Below are 20855 nucleotides of genomic sequence, written 5' to 3' on the forward strand. Positions count from 1 at the left end.
TGTTTACATAGCCGATTTATATGCTCGGATCTTCTTCATTTCATTAGTTATGATTTGTTTACCTTTGTATTAAATGGATGGACACAGAATATTCCATTTGCAGCATTAATGGCCACTAGGTGGCACCATAATGAAGACCCATTTAAATGTAAAACTCATTTCAGAGTGAATGCTGCATGCCGGGTGCGGTGGCGCGCGCCTGTAATCCACGTCTCTGGGAGGCTGAGGCTGGTGGAGCTCTTGAGCTCGGGGGTTCTGGGCTACCGTGGGCTTTGTTGATCGGGTGTCCGCACTAAGAGCGGTGTCGATATGGTGTTCCTAAGGGAGCTCTGGAATACCAGGTCGTTTAAGGAGGAGTGAACCGGCCCAGGTCGGGAACGAAGCAGGTCAAAGCCCCCGTACCGATCAGTAGTGGGATAGCACCTGTGAATAGACGCGGTAGTGCAGCCTGGGTGATACGGTGTGACCCAGTCTTTTACATTATACACCTGTACATTATACACCTGGTGTTTAATATCCACTGCTTCTACGTCCTCAGAAGCAGCTGGAGAAGGACAGATCAAGTTCGGATCACAGTAAAATGGTTAAAGGTAGACTAATATTTATAATTCTTTCTCACAGTAAGCAATGAAGTTATTTTAAAAAACATTAATGCATTAATCTCTAATATTATATGGACACAGTGTACACTGTAAAGCATCTCTACAAATCAGTAATGCTCCCAGTCTACCTTATTCCACTGATTCTTAAGATGTTTCATAAACACACCATTTTATGCTCTTAAAATCCATCAGTTAAAAATTCAGCCAGCTGTTAGGTGTTTCATTCATCCATTCAGGCATACATTACATCCCTGTATTTTCCTCTCTGCAATTACTGTATTTTAAGACTGTCCTAATTCATGAGTTCGGTTATGAGTATGCATGGAGATGATGGAATGATTTGGTGCTTGGTTCAACGCCTGTCATTAGCAACATGATCCTGTGCATGGCAAAGACAGATACTGATTTGTTCACCAATTGTTCAAAAAGACCAAATCATTCACAAGAAAAAAATGATTTACTCAAGGTGAAATATAGAGAGGAAAAGTACTGAACTGGGAACTCTGTAACACAGAGAGGAATAAAAGGCACAGACATTTCATCTCAGTTAATAAACACGAACCCTTGTTAATGTCCCTAAGGAACATTAATTATGATATGTTTAACCTATATAAACTGACTAATAACAATAATCATTTACCAGCTGAATAACAAGCACTGTTATAATTCATTTTGATATAGCAGATATAAGTATTCAGTCTTTTATTTAATCAGCCTGTATGATGGCTAGGACGTATGGATCTTGCAGTAAAAACAGCATAAACAGTTGATTGACAGTCCAGCAGTTTTCCATGACACCAGCTGGGGTGAGTGAAAAGCAACGAGAACAGCAGCAAACATTATATTCAATTTAACATTATTTATTTAGAACTTTTTAACAATCGACATTGTCCTAAAACAGCTTTAGAGGAATCCAAGGGTATATTTAAATCTGAAGTGAGCAAGCCAGAGGCTACAGTGGCATGGAAACTACCTGAGACTTCATGAGTACGAAATCTTGAGAGGAACCAGACTCAAAAGGGAATCCATCCACTTCTAGGTGACACCCTAGGAAGACAATAAGTCATTAGTCAACACTACTGAGAATCTACAATACAAGCACCAGGGTCTCTTGTGATTGCAGAGAGGGTTTTTTAGCATCAAGTCTTGACTATCCAAGTTATCCAATGCAAAAGGGTGAGTGGAGATCTGGACATTTGGCTATTTTGTTAAGAACAATGTTTAGGTCCATCCACAGCAACCTGTTAGGAAAGAGAGAGAGAGTAAGAGAGAGAAAGGGATTATTAGGTATGCTCTCATCTTATTGTAGTTTAAAGAGATGAGCATTGTGATCAGAGTGCAAGCAGGATTCCAGCAGGGTCTTGCTCTAACTAAAAGGGAGTGGCAGACAGTAACAGCGGAAAAAAATGGGCACCCGGGATATAAAGGATCCACACAGTCAACAAACCTGAGTGAGAGGTGGGGGTGATGATGTTAAAAACATCCCAGTATACCAAACCTCTCTATGCTACTGAACCCCATAGATCTGCACCTTTATTTAAGAGAAAACTATTTAAAGCACTAATCTGTCTCGCGCCACAGTACCTAAGCAAATGGTTGGTTTTCTATGATCCGCTACGCCTACTTAGATCAAAAGGTGCAGGCTATTTGTCGGTACCTCGAATAGCGTAGGCTACAGCAGGGGGAAGAGCTTTCTTTAATAGAGCCCCACAGTTATGGAACAGCCTTCCAATTAGTGTTCGGGACTCAGACACAGTCTCAGTGTTTAAGTATAGGCTAAAAATGTATTTGTTTACTCAAGCTTACCATGAGTAGACTTTCTTTTATGCAAAGTACAGTCTTACTTAACAATCTCTCCCTCTCTTTCCCTCTCTCTCCCTCTCTCCTTCTGTCGAGCCAGACATGATATCATGGAGATGTCAGTGATCCTGACCCTTTCTGCACTCCTGACCTGCCTAATCCGTTCAGGTGACCTACCTCTGGATGGAGCTCTCATCGACTGGAGGCTACAGCCTGGAGCTTGCTTAGGATGGTACCGCTTGAAGTACCATGAAATACTTTTGGACCTCAATTCCACATGGACATTCTCACTGTGGTTGCTGGGACTACGGTTGCTGCTATGGCCTTGAGACTGCAATTACCACATGCAGTTTTGCACTCAGGTCTTCTTTGGTGAACAGTGGACTAGTTCAACAAAGACTTCATGTAAAACCATAACGAACTTTCTTTTCCTTTCACACTATCCGTTGTTACCCAGATGAGAATGGGTTCCCTTCTGAGTCTGGTTCCTCTCAAGGTTTCTTCCTCATATCATCTTAGGGAGTTTCCCCGCCACTGTCATCATCGGCTTGCTCATTAGGAATTAATCCACACACTTAAAATCTGTATTGTTGGAAATAAAATAGACATAAAATAAACACGAGGGAGACCTAGTATGAGTAGTATGTAATTTTATTGAGAAAAAGGGTGGTAAAACGGGGTACGTCCTGGGGACGTGTGATAGCCAGCTGATGTGTACGGAGAGGAATATTCAGGACTGGCAGGTGTAAAAGAGGGAGAGAGGTCAGAGCCCGGGTCAGAGAAGGCCGTGTCATCATCAGTCTGATAGTTGGGGGAATGGACTGCAGGTAGAGAGAGGGTCTGTCTGTGTAGAGGCATCCACACACACATTTGCTGGGCAGATTCTATATCTGAGGGGTGGGGGGAACCCTGCATTCCCAGAGGGGGTGCGAAGAACTTCGATCAGCGTAGTGATGTCGGCGGTGAGATGCCCAAGCTGATGGCAAGTGTTCGGATCCAAGTCCAGCCCCTCCATTAAAGCAGTTAAGGAAAACTCATGTTCACCTAGGACACATAGGAGAGAATGAACTGTATTAGTTATGTGACACTGACAATTTAGATTTACACTTTGGATTTAACATTTAGATTTATTTTTATTATTTACACTGAAACCTAGAACTGCTATTTGATGTAATGGAGAAAAATGGGGGAGTACAGGCAAAGAAACACACAGAGGCAGAAGTCCAACAAAGACACACACACACACACAGAGAGGCCTGGTGTATATGCAGAAAACAGAAATAAACTATTATAGGGTAATGTACATACAAGCACTATAAAAAGAAATACAGAACAAACATAAAACAAACATAAAACTTACTCATAATGTAGAGATGGTGTGTTTGGGAGTGTGGAGAGTCCTTTCTCAACGAAGGTCCAGTCAGGAGTGACACAGACGAAAGTCAGGTTATTTTTTAAGAGTGAAACTAGACAAAATATAAGGGTATTGATATAAGAGCTGCAGCTGCGAGACAAGGGACTCTGGGAACGGCGAGGGCCTTGAGATGTTGATTAACATACGTAATGGTGTTCTGGGAGGAGAGCTTCAGGAGAGCTTCAGCTCTGGTTTTTTTTAGATCAGCCTTGGGACGTCTCAACTGTGTGGATCTCATGGAACAAATAAACTTGGACTCTTGCTTCTTCTCACTCACTGGCTCTCGGTGTCTTACTTTCTACAGTCATCTGGTTAATATATGTGAATATCTGTTTCTATGTTAAATATTAATTGTCTTTGGGTAATAGGCGAAAATTTACCCAACAGTATCCTGTGTTTACATATTTCTGTAAAGCTGCTTTGAGACAATGTCCATTGTAAACAGTACTATACAAATAAAATTGAATTGAATTGAATTGAATTGAATTAACAGAAAGCTTGGCTAAACAAATCATTATTTTAAACCTAGACTTAAAGATTGAGACTTAAAGATTGTTTGAGTCCCGAACATTAATTTTTTCTTATAAGAGAAATCTCTGTCCACTGCTGTAGTATTCATTATTATACTATTAACAAGCCTGCAACTTTTGAATGAAGCAGGTGTGGTCAGATCATAATAGACCTAAAGGTGACTCAGGTAACGTGAGGCGAGACAATTCGGTGATTTACAGATCATTTGTAATATTTTATAATGAAAGCAAAATTTGCTGGGAATCAATACAGTGATAGGGGTGATATGACCAAATTTTCTGGCTCTAGTAAGTACTCTTGAACTACTTTTTTCTGCATCATGTATTGACAAGGCCTTCGCTAGTGGGGGGAAAAGTGATGACAATTATAGGGGCCCCCACTAAATCCAGTAGTTATGCTATATAGGCCTGTACTCTATGAACAAATAAAATGTACATTACAGCTTCAGCTTTTATGCTCCCCTCCCTACAAATGGTTTAGTCTAATGGTTATTAATTATTTCAGCTCAGTCAGTGACAAACAGCAGAGGGACCCAATAAAATTTTAAGTCCCACCCCAGCTTGTGAACATCACCATTCAGAGTTGAGGCTGCTCTGAGAACAGTTAAGATTAGAAAGTTACAGTTGAAGAACCTGAGCTTCTAGGTACCAGGATTGTAATGAAAAGAAGGACAGGGAGGCCAGGAGAACTGCTGGATCCCAGTCTATCAAGACCTTCTTTAATAAGACAGGTTAGTGCACTGTAGGGATGTCAGTGTGTTGGGATGTTGCACCCTGATCATTTCGCTGCCCAATTGACACCTAATAAGACCTCCTTGCCATTGTCTCAGTACTGTACCATTGCACTGACCGAACGATTACGTGGTCAAAGTCCACATATTTTTGTGCATTTATGTAAATAAAATTGGTTTGTATAACACACAGGGAAAAATGGATATGCGTGTCACAGGATTATAGACCTGTCAGCTGCTGATGTGATGTGTTTTAAGATGACAATACTATCAAGAAAATACAGCTCACTTCTCTTGGATGTATACATTTATTAGCTTTATTTAATAATGTATTATGCAGTAGCATATTATCTTCATCAAAAATGAAGACAATGGGTAATTTAAGTGGTTTTATTTTACATCTGAATGCATACTCTTAAATTTCTGAATGTTTACTTCAGTTGTTAGACACCACACGTATTATACACAAAGACGTATTATATTGCTGGTACTTAAAAAAATAGTTTTATTTGACTATTTTTGTAATTTCTTGTCTTTTGTTATTATCTTATTAGTTTGTCTTGAATAAGTGCTTCAGGACTTTAAACAGTGTTTCATAAGATGTTATTAATGGCTTTATTTTGATGTGATATTTATAGAAACATTTAACTTTTGAAATAAGTGTTTATAACAACATTACCATGTTCTGTTACAAAGTGTCAAAGGGATATGATATTAAACTTTAATAAGTAATATGTAGATGTGGGCCTCTATGCCCATATCTTATACCGTATGGTTGAAGGGCAGTGGGGCACACGTCAGTATTTTTTCAGGGGGCCCAGAACTCCCTAGCTATGGCCCTTTGTATTGACACTTGTTTCTTATACATATCTTAGCGATATATCTGAGGTGAACAATGGCTATCTTAACATTAACATTAACATAACTTTATCTACATGAGCTTTTAATGGTTCCACCATCTCTCAGGGTACAAGGAAGGCATGCATCAAGACTCTTCGAGCCCAAGACTCTCAATGACCACAAGCACACCAGCAAATCGACAACTGAATGGCTAAAGATGAAACAAAATGGCCAAGTCAAAGTCCAGACCTCAACCCTATTGAGATGCTGTGGCTGGATCTAAAGATAGCTGTAAAAGAATGTCCTAAAAAATATCAAAGAACTGAAGCAATGTTGTAAAGAAGAGTGGGCCAACATTTTCTCCTAAATGATGTGAAACTGATAAACTTCTACAGAAAATGTTTACTTAAAGTTGTTGCTGCAAGAGGTGGTTCTGCATGTTTTTCCCAACTGCTATCTGAACATTGGTTTACTTTTTGAAGAAAAAAAAAAGACTACATATTCACTTGCTTGCATGTTTTCTTGCTTATTTATTCATGCATTCATACAATTATTTATTTGTTTGTTTGTTTATTCATTTATTTATTTGTTCATTTAATTGAGAGTGTAAAGGTGTTAAACCAGATCTTTGTTCACAGCAGGGATCTGCAGAATAAAAAAAAACATACAATTAGATATGAAAATAGACTAGAATCAAAGACAAATAGTTTTTTCACTATTTTATATTTTGGCCTTCATGTTATAAAGTGTTCTTAATATAATTACACAAGCACAGCAATCTCTGTTACATAACTCAATACTGATCCAGTACAATGCATGTGATCTAGACTATTGTTTTAGCTCATTATAGTTAGGTCTATTCTCTTTTCACTGTCTAACCTTCACTTCTGTTCTGAGGTTCTGTAAACCATTCGTGGCTGAGGATTTCCTGGAATGTTGGTCGATAGTGAGGATGTCGCTCCAGACACCAAAATATCAGATCGCGGCAAGCTGTGTGTAATGATGAGAGAAACATTTTGATAGAAATTACTGTACAATTCAAAGACTCTTTTTTTGAATATCAATCGATCTGTTTAATTCATTCTGTAATGCAGGTTTTCTAACTTTACTATAAAGGTCTAAATGTGATGTGTTTGCATTTTCTCACCTCTAGACAGGCCAGGAGTGAAGCGGATGTTCAGATCAACAATGTCGACCTCGTTCTGAAAGGGTAAGTCTCCACACACCAAGTGAAATAGAAGAACACCCAGACTCCAGATGGTAGCAGGACGTCCGAAATACTCACCCTCACAAACCCATTCAGGTGGGTAGAAAACTCTAGTTCCTGAATGAAAAAGAGAGAAAGAGCACCGAGAGGAATGTCACAAAAATGGTTTTCCACTGCATTTTAAAATTCTGTAACATACCTATAAAGCACATACCTGTATAAATTACCTGTATAAATTATTATACCTGTATAAATTTTGTAGGGGGTGTTCTTCAGCAAATCTCCACAACCAAAGTCTATCAGCTTCACTTGCAGTGTGTCAGTGTTGATGAGAATGTTCTCTCCCTTGATGTCACGATGAAGAACTCCACAGTCACAGCAGTGACGAGCAGCCTGAACCACCTGACGCATGATTTTTTGAGCCAGTGGTTCTGACAGTCGACCTTTGTGACTTTGTGACTTTGTGAATTGACAGAGGTTCATGCAGGGGCTGGGTCGCTCCAGGATCAAGATGTAGCATTCTGACATCTCGAACCATTCAATCAGCTCCAGCACATTCTCACAGTGAAATGGCTTGGATACCATTTCCATTAATGCTACCTCCAGAGGGAGGCTGCGTGTCTCTCCGGGCTGAAATAAAAACAGATATGGTTTGCCTGGGTCTGGAGTGAATATGTGTAAACTATGGTAAGCAGAGATGGAAAGGTTTGGCTTGATACTGACTATTTGATGTTAGGTTAAAAAAAATCTGAATCTAAAACATGTTTGGGAGGTGAGTAGTTTATGATTATGTTAGCAGATATGACTAAATTTAAAAAAAAAAAAAAAAATTATTTGGGATATGGCTTCTCTGCAGTATCTCAGAAGTAAATTAAGTTTACTTACAATGGTGATGACTGTGCCATGCCGACTCTTGTCCACATATTTAATGGCAACCTGTTTGCATATACAACACATCATTACATTCTTATATAAAACCTCAATAGGACATATACAGTCCGTAAGATGTAATGCATTGTGTTGATTAGTGCAAATTAACTGTATATGTGCAGTCATATTACCTGTTTACCATCTGCCTTACGGACTCCTGCACAGACAGTCCCAAAGCCTCCTTCTCCCAGCAGCTCTCTCGTAGTGTACAGTGACTCAACCACCTCTGTTAAACAAACAGACAATCATTCAATTAAGTTACATTGAAATAAGAACCTCCATTGTTTACTTTTTACTGAGTTATGAATTTGCTCGGCATACATTACTGTACATTCCTTGCTGTGTGAATAAGAAATGTTCAATATAGTTTTTGGGCAAATGGTCGATTCTAACATACCCCATGGTGTAATGTGGTGTTCCAGACATGGAAACTGGACAGCGAACATCTCACTATTCAAAAGGCCCCATTCTGAGTCCTTCGGCTTAAAGACTCTGTGTCTGTGCAGCTGACGAAGATTTAGCAGCCACTCAGGTGCTTCTCCCTTCCCTACATGTAGTCTCTCAGACAGCTACAAGACAGACAAGGACAGTAAATAGTGATAAAGACAATACTTTGCATTTAAAATCTTGAAACTATTCCAAAAATATTGATAATTGTATTTACCGCAATGGTCAGTTCCATTGTGGTCTTTGTGATTTCATAAGGGAACTTGGCAATTGCTGTAGCGATGGTCTTGCAGTACTCAATGGCTTGATCAAAGTGGCCAGACTCAGCTAGCCTGTTGGCATGATAGAACTTGTAGATCTAAGACAGACAGAGTCATTCATTCTTAGTACCATGGTTCATACTTCAGTTTGACTGTTCAATATTAAAAAGAAAAAAAAGTCCAACCTGGAAGTTTGGCTGGGCGAACCCTGAGGTCAGGGAGCATACATATTCATAGACCTCAGTTTGCTCAATAGCTTCTCTCAAGGCTGATTGGCTGACTGGCAAACTGATACAGTACAAAGAGAAACATGTCACAGTACCAACTCAGAAAAAAAAATCACACACACACACACACACACAAAATACCATTTACAGCCAATGAGATCAAAGCTGTATCCCTGACATATTTCCAGCTCCTCCAGTGCCACCACATAGCATATATGTGCTGCATAGGTCAGTCCTTCTGAGTCTGCAGATGAAAGACCAATATGCATGTAAGGATCTGGGTCAGTGAAACAGTCCAGAGTTAATGATATAGTTACAACATGTGAATTCCAAAATATACTGTTACTGTTACTGATCCATACCAAGCTTTTTCCCCATGTCAACCACAGCACTCAAGTGCTCCTCTTCTGAGTCAGCAGAGCACAAAAGTTGCGCGAGAGCGAGACACCAGCCATCCTGGTGCTTACCACCCCTTAACTGTAGCAGGAATTGTAACATTAGTAAAAAAAATTATGAAAAAGCAACAATGCACAAACAACACAAAAAAATACACAATACAATTACAATACAATTTACAGACAGATGGTGATGAAGTTTTGATACCTTTTCCCTCAGAAGTCCATAGCCTTTAAAGAGGATTACAGCGACTTCAGCCAGCAGTACGTTCTATAAAAGAAACATATTTAACTTACACATCTACTCTAGGTATTTTTCTTCATTCATGACATACAGTTCAGAAATATTTTTGCTTTCATGCAGATAAAATCTCTTGATACTTTAATCGTTAATAATTTTGCTTAAACAATCACCACATAAAGAACTACAACACATACTCCATTTTTACTGCAGAGCAGCTCCATAATACTCCAGAAGAAATATGCCTCCTTTTGTTCAGGTTTATCCACATGTTGGAGACACTCCTGGGACTTCCGCTGGATAAAATGAATTAGGTCCTCCATCTGCATCTTACTGCTGCAAGAGATGGATATGGATTACTGCACATACACTTTGACCACCTGATGATAAGTTTCAACGCTTTCTGCATATTTAATGTCCAGTTTGTGTGTGGTACATAAGAGAAAGAAGGACTCACCTCAGCAGAGGGCCAGGAAAAGAGATGTTCTCCTTATCAGGCACGTAGTTGTCATAACTTTGGAAGATGCCGCTATCCTCCTCTGGAGACAAAAGCTCAATTAGTAAGACTACAGAGTAAGAACCTGACTCATATAAGTTATATGTGTGTGTGTGTGTGTGTGTGTGTGTGTGTGTGTGTGTGTGTGTGTGTGTGTGTGTGTGTGTGTGTGTGTGTGTGTGTGTGTGTGTGTGTGTGTGTGTGTGTGTGTGTGTGTGTGTGTGTGTGGTGTCCTGCCTGGCCTGCAAGGATGAACGGGAGGTTCTCCTTCAGGATGGGGCATATGATCAACAGGGCTGTTCAGCATTTTCCTGCTCACTATCCTCCTCTTGTTTTGGTGAAAACTATGGAACAAGAGAAATTTATATAGGCCTATGGTTATTAATGTATTTGTTTTTATATGGTTAAAGTTATGTTTCAATTATTCTGTCCGTCTCTTGACAAATTTGTATGATTGGCGTACGATATTCGCTTGTTATCTGCATAAATGGGAGAATTTCTCAGATTTAATCCCCACTCTCCTGTGCACAGGATGTTCACCTGTCTCCATGATAAATTAATATTAGGAGGAATGAAAAACGGAAAACTGGAGGTTTTTTTTGTTTTTGTTTTTGTTTTTTTTTTTGCTTTGTACATTTTACTCACTAATAAATAGTCAAAGGGATAATCTATAATGTAGGACTAATGTAACTTTATTTGTTAGTCATTTTCCTGACGGTTTTAGGCTTTAGGAAATAGATCAATATACAGTAGTCAGCAGTCATGCACCATATTTCCAGATACTATAATATCTCCTCTATGCTCAACTCGCATATAGTCTACATACCATTGAGGACGTATAGCTTCAGGTTTTCTGCTTATTAGAGATCACTTGGTCGATTTCTCTGTGTAAATCTCGGCCATTTAACTCCGAAGTGTGGAGAAGAAACAGAGAGAGCCTAAAAGACTCGGCGCGATGACGTAATAATTACGAACAGTTTTATAGTTCTATTGTTGTCATAGTTTCTAAACACACAGTTACACACCTTTCTGCATCGAATAAACTAACATGGACGCTGTTCATATATGAAGTTCAGTTTTTCTCAAATTTTTCCAGTAAATCTCCCAGTGTACTGTGCATAACCCGTGCAGTATTCATGTATAGAGATGTTTATTCATGATGCGCAGACCTTTTTACAGAAACTAATCTCAAGCTGAAGGTTGCACACATTTACAAATCAAATCGTCAATCCGAATGAGACCTGACCTTGATGAACAACATTTAATGTAAACAAATAAATAAATGCAAATACAAAAAAAAATAATAATAAAAAATAAAAAACAATAAGTGTGAGCTCAAACTCTCAACCAGAAAGTTGCACATTGAATTTAACTGAATTCAAACATATTTTTGCAACACTTTTTAAAACTGTTTTTCCAAATAAAGTGACGGTAGCCTGAGGAAAACCTGGTGAACAATAGTGAAATCCCAGAGCAGAATCCACAATTACATTTCATAGTTTACTGGAGTCTTCATTTTTAATTTTCTTCTTAACTAACTAGCTAGATATAGACTTTTTTTTTTTACACTGTAGAGTTTAATAATAAGAGTTTAATAGGCTATGGACATTTTAATTGTCCAACCCACATTTCCGCAAGCTGGAAGAAAATACATCTAATTCTAAATTAGGTGTATACTTTATTATCATGACTGACCCTGTGCTCTGACCCCAGCTTCCTGACAGGCTGGGGTATGCGAAGAAAACTATTTCACTGTGCTCTACTGTATATGTGACCAATAAAGACTCATTATCATTATCATTACCTTATTATTTAATTTTAGCTTTAGTAACGAGCAATATTGTTACATATCTCTCTCTCTCTCTCTCTCTCTCTCTCTCTCTTTTTGTGTGTGTGTGTGTGTGTGTGTGTGTGTGTGTGTGTGTGTGTGTGTGTGTGTGTGTGTGTGTGTGTGTGTGTGTGTGTGTGTGTTTGTTCTGTTCATTTATTACGTGGCGAAGATGCCAACGTGCATGTAACACCAGTCCCATTCACAAAGCGCGAGCAATAAAATTACATCCTGGGAAAACAGCTTTTGGTTTTGTAAAGATCACGAGAAAATGAAGTCGAGATCACGAGAAAACAACAAAGAAAAAAAAATGAATAATGCATGGCCGCATAGGGATTCCGTAGTGTAGTCCAGTGCACTGGACAGTAAATTGACAGCTCTATAAACATGCACTTTGTTGTTGTTTTGTATGTAAAAAAAAAAAAAAAAAAAAAAAGAGCCATTTTATATGTGTAATTCACAGCCTTAAACTTTTTATTTAACACTTTGCTAAATGTTTGATTTTTTTTCTTTATTCTCTCGACCATATGAATCATATTACTTAAAAACTTAGCCTAAGTGAACGGCAGTTTAATTTATTTGTCATATTTGCCTTTTATATGGAATTAATGAACACAGAATATTCCAGGTGAAACCATCACAATTTAACAGCATTAAATTGTGCACTAGGTGGCACAGTGATGGGAGTTTAAAATAGTTTAAAACAGACCCTGTAATGCAGCCTGGCTGATCCGGTGTGACCAAATCTTTTATACAGGGAAGCTACTTTTTTAAAGAACTTTATTATTTACATGGACTGCACTTTGGGAGAAGTTTGGCTAATGTATGTTATATTCAAGTTATATGTACTTTGAACTTTAAGTAGAGAAAACTTGGACATTTAAAATAAACTGAACTAACATAGGTTGTTCTAACACAGAATGACACTTTCTGATAAATGAATTGATTGTAGTTGTCAGCACTTGCTAGAAAGTAGAAATAAAACAAACAAATACATGTAGTTTGTTTCAAACTCTTTGAAGTTAAAAGCACAAGTATTTTATGTCTAATGCACCAAATTAAAGTGTGTAATCTTGTAAGGAGAGCTAATAAGGTTTCACAACATTTATGAAAAATATTACCTGCCATGCATATACAATTTCAGTGCCATCATATTTATTGTAATCATGTGTTCAATACATATACTGACCATTTAACAGGCAGTACAAAATAACTTTTCTCCTATAAATGTCTGAACTGTCTAAATAAATCCGAATAAATAACAGTACAAGTTGAACTGTATATCCCTACCACAAATCTAAAAGAACATTTTAAACTATTCACCATGGACAGCTTTTAAAGTCAGGAAAAGTGCATACCTTTCACTAAAGATGAAACATTCATTTTCAGTTAATGTATATCCATCCATCTTCAAACACTTACTCCTTTTCAGGGTCACAGGGAACCTGGAGCCTATCCCAGGGAGCATCAGGCACAAGCCAGTCCATCGCAGGGCACACAGTCACACACACATTCACACCAACCAGCCTACTATGCATGTCTTTGGACTGGGGGAGGAAACCAGAGTACCCAGAGGAAACCCCCACAGCATGGGGAGAACATGCAAACTCCACACACACACAGAGCCACAGGAATCAAACCCCAACCCTGGCGGTGTGAGGTGAACATGCTAACCACTAAGCCACCGTGTACTCTGTAGATGTATATGTAATAAATATGCAGGGAGTTTGATAGTTGATCAGTGCCTTCTGACTCAGTAATGAGGACACCAACTGAGATTTGGGAGAAGAAAACATCACAATCAGGTTCCTGCAAACAAAAGAAATCTCAGTAAGAATCATTATATCCCTAACAGGAGGAAAAACATCACTTTCTGTTAATGTAACTCAAATACCACAAAATACAAAATGATAAGATTACAAAGGAAAGAATAAGTGGGGGAGCTAACTGTGGCAGAATTGGCATCAGAGCTGTATGTGGAAGCCCAGCCCTTCGCCACAGTTGGAGTCCGTAGAGTAGGCGGGGACTTCTGGATACAAAGCATGCACAGCATGTTTAATAGCAGTATATAAAGTTTAATCTCTGTAAATGAAGGTGTTACAACCCGCTATCTTTGGGATGGGAAGGTTTTTTTGTGTGCTGTGCCATATTTTGTGTGCAGGTCCGCACTCCCTCCCAGAGTTTCCAGCCTGCCCTAACCTGCCTTGCTCAGGCCTCCCAGGATGACATCACTGATTGAGGCCATATTTAAAGAGGAAGAGGAGGGAGAATGGTGTGATCTGTTGCTAGGAGAGTGTTTGGTTCGTGTTGTGTGCCCTTGTGGCTATAAAAATTCTGTATTCTGACTGCTGTTCTGGTTTTGATTCTTGCCTGGTTTTTGACTTTGAGTTTGGTTGTCCCTGTATCTGTTTGTGTATATTCTTCACCATTGTATATATGATTCACTTGGTTCATTGGCAGTAGGGGTGTGGCTGCCATTTCTTTTGGGAGAGGGTCCTTTTGTCTCTGTTTTTGGCTTAGGTAGTTAGGGGAGTATCCTTGTATTTTCTTTGTTATTTTCCTTTTAGGTAAGCTAGCTACCTAACAAAAGAATCCTTTTGTTTATTATTTTGGCCTTGGCCCACCCTGAAGGTACGTCTGGTGTTTTGGTTCTTTGTATCGTTGTATGTATATAATTGTGTTACAATATACCACAACTTTTTAATGCAAACCTGGTTGTGTTGTTATTCCTGGCTTCCCTTATTTAAAGGTCAAATTCCACTGAATCTGTGAGTTTGTTACTCTGTGCAGCCTAACCTAGACTGGGCTGTAATAGAAGGATTTAACTCATTGTTCTGGTGCATCATTTTCTATCTGAAAGTCCACAGTGCCCTCCACTAATATTGGCACCCTTGGTAAATATGAGCAAAGAAGGCTGTGAAAACTTGTCTTTATAATTTAAACATTTGATCTTTTGTTTAAAAAAAATTCACAAAAATACTTTGCTCTCATGGATATCAAACAAAACATAGGTTTATACATAAAAAAAAAAAAACTTTGTTAAATATAGGTGTGCAATAATTATTGGCACCCTTTTAGTCAATACTTTGTGGTACCTCAGTTTGCCAGGATAACAGCTCTGAATCTTCTCCTATAATGCCTGATGAGGTTGGGGAATACATGGCAAGGGATCTGAGACCATTCCTCCATACAGAATCTCTCCAGATCCTTCAATTTTTGAGGTCCACACTTGAAATATAGACTCTCCTCTTTAGTTCACCCCACAGGTTTTCTATGGGTTTCAAGTCAAGTGACTGGGATGGCTATGGCAGGACCTTGATTTTGTGGTCAGTAAACCATTTTTGTGTTGATTTTGATGTGTGTTTTGGATCATTGTCCTGCTGGAAGATCCAACCACGGCCCATTTTAAGCTTTCTGGCAGAGGCAGTCAGTTTTTCATTTAATATCTGTTGATTTTTGATAGAGTCCATGATGCCATGTATCCTAACAAAATGTCCAGGTCCTCTGGCAGAAAAACAGCCCCAAAACATTAAAGAGCCACCACCATATTTAACCATGGGCATGAGGTACTTTTCCATATGGCTACCTCTGTGTGCGCCAAAACCACCTCTGGTGTTTATTGCCAAAAAGCTCTATTTTGGTTTCATCTGACCATAGAACCCAATCCCATTTAAAGTTCCTGTAGTGTCTGGCAAACTGAAGACACTTGAGTTTGTTTTTGGATGAGAGAAAAGGCTTTTTTTTTTTCTTGAAACCCTTCCAAACAACTTGTGGTGATGTATAGTTGCAATCAAAATTATTCAACCCCTATTGCAAATCAGGTTTACTGTCAAAATTTTCAGACTTTCAGCTGTTTAAAATGAACAAATCAAACAAAAGCAATTGAAAAAGTTAAACACAACAAATGCTTCAAGTGGTTTCTCCAAATTCAGCTGAAAATGCAACTTATAATGACTTCTCCAGTCTCAAAATAATTCAACCCCTGGAATAGAGCCCATCACAAAACAGGTGTTGTCTCAAGCTGTGTTTTCCTTGCTAAATCTTTTACGTTAACAATCTAGACAACTTGATTTTGAAGTAAATCTTTAATACCTGTTTTTCATGATAAATGACATCTGTTAAAAAATTACACTAAATTATCAATTATGTATAACTGTTTATAATATTAAATGTAACCCCAGATCAGCATTAGCTAAATGTCTGTAAATTTGCATTAATGCTTAGCGTTAGCTATACTAATATTTAACAACTTGGCCATCTGACATTAGCATATAATACATTTACGTCAATCAAAATTTAGCAGGATTTGCAAGTATCATGCAACTAAAAGGCCAGATGATCAAACACTGTGCTGAGAGTTACTATTAATGTTAATGTAGTACACCAGAACTTTAGGTGAGCCATGGTGGATTTAAGGGAGAATAATAAAACGCTGTGCAAATCAAAATTCACATGATTGTAGATTTGCAGAGACCTCCTCGCTGAATTGTCTGCTGTGAAATTGTCAATGAGAGTCATGTCAGGTTGGGGAAACAAACAGCAATCACTTCTTGGGGGTTTTTTCCCCCAAAAAGAGAAGTAAATTTATGGGAATAGGCCTATTCAACACTTTTAAAAACGTCAGTATGTCCGTATCCACAAAGAAATTAGGCTAACTTTACACATTACAAAGCAGGAATGCATTAATATCTGCAATTATTAGACAGTACTGCATAACTATAGTTAGTCTAGCTAATTGCAGAATGCTACCTTTCAGATCAGGTGGTTCAATATTAAAACTGTAAAAAGATGCACAATAAAATATAAAATACAAACTCCTGGAAACTCAACATTTATCAGACCTGGGAATCTTTCCAAAGATTATTGCCCCTGACAATCCAAATAACCTTTAAAATGTTTTTCTTCCTTTGGCTATATGCAGCTGTTTTTTAAGCATTTATTGATTAGTATTTTTACTTTTAATTACATATTTACATACTTATTAATTAAAATTTTCAATTATAAAGCAAAGGACCCCATTTAGATGTGCAGCAGCACTGTGTCCCAGGGCGTCCAGCAAACCTTGGAAAACACCATGTCTAAAAGTTTGTGAACACCTGACCATTATACGTGTTTTTCTGCACACCCCTTAACATTTTAACCCCTTTACTGTTATAAATACCTCCAATTTTCTGGAAAGGCTTTCCACTAGATTTTGGTGCGTTGTTATGGGGAGTTGTCATCATTCAGCCACAAGAGCATTAGTGAGGTCAGGCAGTGATGTTGGGTGAGGAGGTCTGGGATCCAGACTGTGTTCCAGTAGGGCTGAGGTCAGGGCTCTCTGCAGGACACTTGAGTTCTTCAACATTGACAAACCATGTCTTTATGGTGCTCACTTTATGCACAGGGACACGGTCATGCTGGAACAGGATTTGGCCACTTTGTTCAAGTGAAGGGAAATTACAATGCTACAGCCTACATAAACATTATATACAATTGTGTGATTTCAACTTTATGGCAACAGTTTGGAGAAGAACCACATATGGGTGTGATGGTCAGGTGTCCACAAAATTTTGGCCCATATAGTGTATTACAACCTCCTTATACAAGACCTATAATTAATTTGCTGAGGTACTGTAAAATATGAGGATTTGAATAAATTCTGCAAACATGTTATAATTTGTGAATGAAAAGACTTTTGCTGTATCCCTGTTTTTGTGTGTGTGTGTGTGTGTGTCTGTCTGTTTTAAAAAAAATGTCCATTGTTTCCAGGGGCACAGTGGTAGGGTTCACAAAAATCTCTGGTCTAGATCACACCCACTTCTGGTTTAAATAAATCAAAATACAGACAGAGCTCTGCATATTTGGAGCATAAACAAATACAACTAGTGGTATTGCGTTACACCCGTATCTTCAAGGCTTCAAACCGACAAAGACAGAGTTGGACCGTGCAACCTCATGCCTCCTGTAGATCTGTTCTTTCTGCTTTGGGAGGTAGGTTAAAAACTAAATTCAGCAAATCCTCATTGCATAGAGAACTTATAAACCACAAAAAAACTACATGAGCTTCTAAATGTACCACTTTCATACATTTTAAACACTGGGATGGGGGTGGGGAATCTGTTTAAAAATTTACAGTTTATTAAGGGTGTTTAATACAAAAATACAGAAACTCGAAAGTCAATTCATATGTTGACTGGCAGTCTCCCTCTTTAAAATGATCTGCTCCATGTCTAGTACACACTCGAAAATGATTTGAAATCAAAAGGAGACAAAAGACAGAAGATTAAGATGCAATCTCATGACATTTGAACCAAGAATTATCAGTAACACAGGTGTGTTTAACGCGTGGTGGAATTACACATCGATATTTTTAACCAGTTAAAAATACGATTAAACCAATTTACGTATCATAATTTAATTATTGCGTGTACTGATCATATCTGGAACAATGGGTAGATCATTACTTAACTCAAAGATTTTCCCTCATAAGTCAGACCTTTCTGAAGCCACATTGTAGACTATTTTCTCCAACTGATTACCAGTCAGTAATAGTATTTTTAGCTGTCTATATGGTTACAACTTTTCGTGAGCCGCAAGCTGTTGAATGTTGGGAACCGCTGCAAAAATGCATGCTAGTCCCAATGTGTCCCACTGGCTATTTTGACTTCGTGTCAGTCTTCTCGTTGGCTTTTTTCTGTTTCTGCTGCATTATCTCTGCATCCCTAAAATGAAAAGCATTTGTGTTAGATTTTGTTATTTAATATTGCTAATAGATGGCACTATCACATCATTATCACCATCAGTGGGGAAAAAGCTGAACAGGACATTACCTCTGCTTGCGAGCAGCAGCGGAAAGACCATCATCCTTCCTGCCCTTGCCATGCTCATTTTGCTTCTTGGCGTTCTTCTGGCGGGCAAGTTCACGCTGGTTTCCTCCTGCACACGAAAGGTTCACATTCAACACCACCAATTAATTAGGATTTAGGTTTTACATCAATCTCCTAAGTTTTACACCAAACTCCTTCAGTGCTGAAAAATACAGCTTGATCTAACCAGCTACCGGCATCCAAAACCCAGGCCAAGCTGGTCAAACCAGTAAACCGTCTCTACCAGGTAAGTGCTGGCAGATTTTAAGAAAAACAATTTTAATACAAAAACACAACAGTAGAACTGGTAGAAAAAAATTACCTAAAATATTTATTGATCAATTTAGTTAAGTAATAATGAAGCTGGAAAATAACTTACCAGCTGTTAAAGATGGTCTACCAGTTTGACCAGCTCGGCTTGTGTTTTGGAAGCTGATAGCTGGTCAGACCAAACTGGATTTTTCAGCAGGGATACCGTTATGTAAACATAAATAGATAAATTTATTTACATAGGTTAATAACTGAGCATTGTCAGAATGCTGAGGTCCTTTGTATTGTGCTTGATTCAAACTACGAGCTCATTCTTTTCATCAAATACGCTTTATCATGTCTGTAGGTTTATTAATTATATAAATATCACATGCCAACGTGGCAACATGAACTCCAAAAACAAAAGCACGTGTTTAATATTCAAATACACACAAAAACCAGGTCAAGATTACCAAGAAAATACAACACATCAATAGTTGTGCGATAATCAGTTCTTATGTCCAGCATGAGAATAAATGATGAGTTATTGTTGCGCTTTATTACTAGCTAGTACTCAGTGACGTTACAAGGAAACGCTAAGATGAAGTTAATTTGCCAAGAAAACGTTATCAAAAACATTTGATCGAGATTAGTCGTTACTCGTGACGCTTAATAAACAACCAACATGTTTATTTTGTATATTTGTAGTGTATTTATTAGCACAACAGTGATCACGTCAGCTAGCTAGTTAGCTAGCTTCAGCTACATTATCTAGCGTGAATTCATAACGTTTCCGTATTTATATTAGGTACGTGCCGTGTATCTAATGTAAATGCTGAAAATATGCAAATATTTTTTGATCAAATATTATTCAACAAAATACCTACTGGTCATGTCTTTCGATGCTTTTTAAGTCCGGGCAAAGCGAAGCCTAACCCCTTCTTTTTTTCCCCCTGAAGCAACAGAGCGCTAATGGCGTTTCCTGGTTGACCGAGATGTGGCTGTTTGCCCCGCCTCCATGTTGTGGTGTGTGTTAGCCAATCATCTTACAGGAACTTCGCATGCGCTCCAAGAAGTAAGATGAAATAACATGGCTTCCTTTTCTATTTATAACATAAACAAACACCGGAAGTTCAGAAAGATATTCTCATTCTTTGTATCATTTGTTTGCGTTAACTTTCTTAGTCAGTAAATCTACACACATTTTAGGTCAATAAACGTAAACGTATTATTATTATTATTATTATTATTATTATTATTATTATTATGCAGCATGAATCGATTTACAAACAGATGACCAAGCTCCGAGTAGCAAAAACAGGAAATAAGAATGACAGAGATACAATCTATAAAGTGGTGCTGGAAATGAATATTGTTGCTCGTCCACAATGATATTACGCTGTTTGACTGGTTTTTTGTTAGTTTGTTTGTTTTTTGTGAATCACTGTACCGAGGCTTGTTTTGTGGCAGAAATCATCACGTGCATCATGACGTGCTGAGCACTTGGCTTCTTCAATCATGTAGGGACCCTCCTGGCTGGATTTATTTAACAGGAGCTTAGAAATTTGGTTAAATTTATTTAAACAGGACCTGAAACTATTCATCATCGCAGATTGTAATAGTAACTGATGAAGCGCCCCCAAGTATTTCGAAAAAGAGTTACTCGCTCGTGCCATCTGGTGGTGAAAGGACGAAGTGCAGATAGTAATCCAACTGCGTGCTAATCCTAACCCTAAAATTTTAAACAATAAAAGGCAACTGCAACCAGTAAATAATTCTGCATAAATACCCATATCCATATATGATACTA

General features: G+C 38.2%; 2 protein-coding genes across 3 annotated transcripts; both read right to left on the bottom strand.

Moving 5' to 3' along the window:
• Positions 1-6427: 6427 nt before the first annotated feature.
• LOC128614256 (uncharacterized) lies at positions 6428-12036 on the bottom strand. 2 transcript variants are annotated; one of them, XM_053635648.1, is made up of 16 exons: positions 11925-12036; positions 10358-10464; positions 10082-10163; positions 9822-9960; positions 9592-9654; positions 9351-9465; positions 9130-9232; positions 8947-9049; positions 8719-8859; positions 8452-8623; positions 8186-8280; positions 8010-8060; positions 7370-7754; positions 7065-7241; positions 6797-6907; positions 6428-6562 (listed from the first exon to the last, which is right to left on the bottom strand). In XM_053635648.1, the coding sequence occupies exons 2-16, from the start codon at positions 10425-10427 to the stop codon at positions 6492-6494; spliced, it is 1878 nt and encodes a 625-aa protein (XP_053491623.1). In that variant the 5' UTR covers positions 10428-10464; positions 11925-12036; the 3' UTR covers positions 6428-6491. The 2 variants fall into 2 exon arrangements, with proteins under 2 accessions (XP_053491623.1, XP_053491622.1); XM_053635647.1 differs by lacking the exon at positions 11925-12036 and adding an exon at positions 10947-11529.
• Positions 12037-18046: 6010 nt separating this feature from the next.
• Positions 18047-20078, bottom strand: serf2b (small EDRK-rich factor 2b). The gene is made up of 3 exons (XM_053635545.1): positions 19933-20078; positions 18761-18866; positions 18047-18652 (listed from the first exon to the last, which is right to left on the bottom strand). The coding sequence occupies exons 1-3, from the start codon at positions 19937-19939 to the stop codon at positions 18586-18588; spliced, it is 180 nt and encodes a 59-aa protein (XP_053491520.1). The 5' UTR covers positions 19940-20078; the 3' UTR covers positions 18047-18585.
• Positions 20079-20855: the final 777 nt, after the last annotated feature.

Source organism: Ictalurus furcatus, chromosome 10 (genome assembly GCF_023375685.1).
Source record: "Ictalurus furcatus strain D&B chromosome 10, Billie_1.0, whole genome shotgun sequence".
In the NCBI taxonomy this organism is placed as follows: domain Eukaryota; kingdom Metazoa; phylum Chordata; class Actinopteri; order Siluriformes; family Ictaluridae; genus Ictalurus; species Ictalurus furcatus.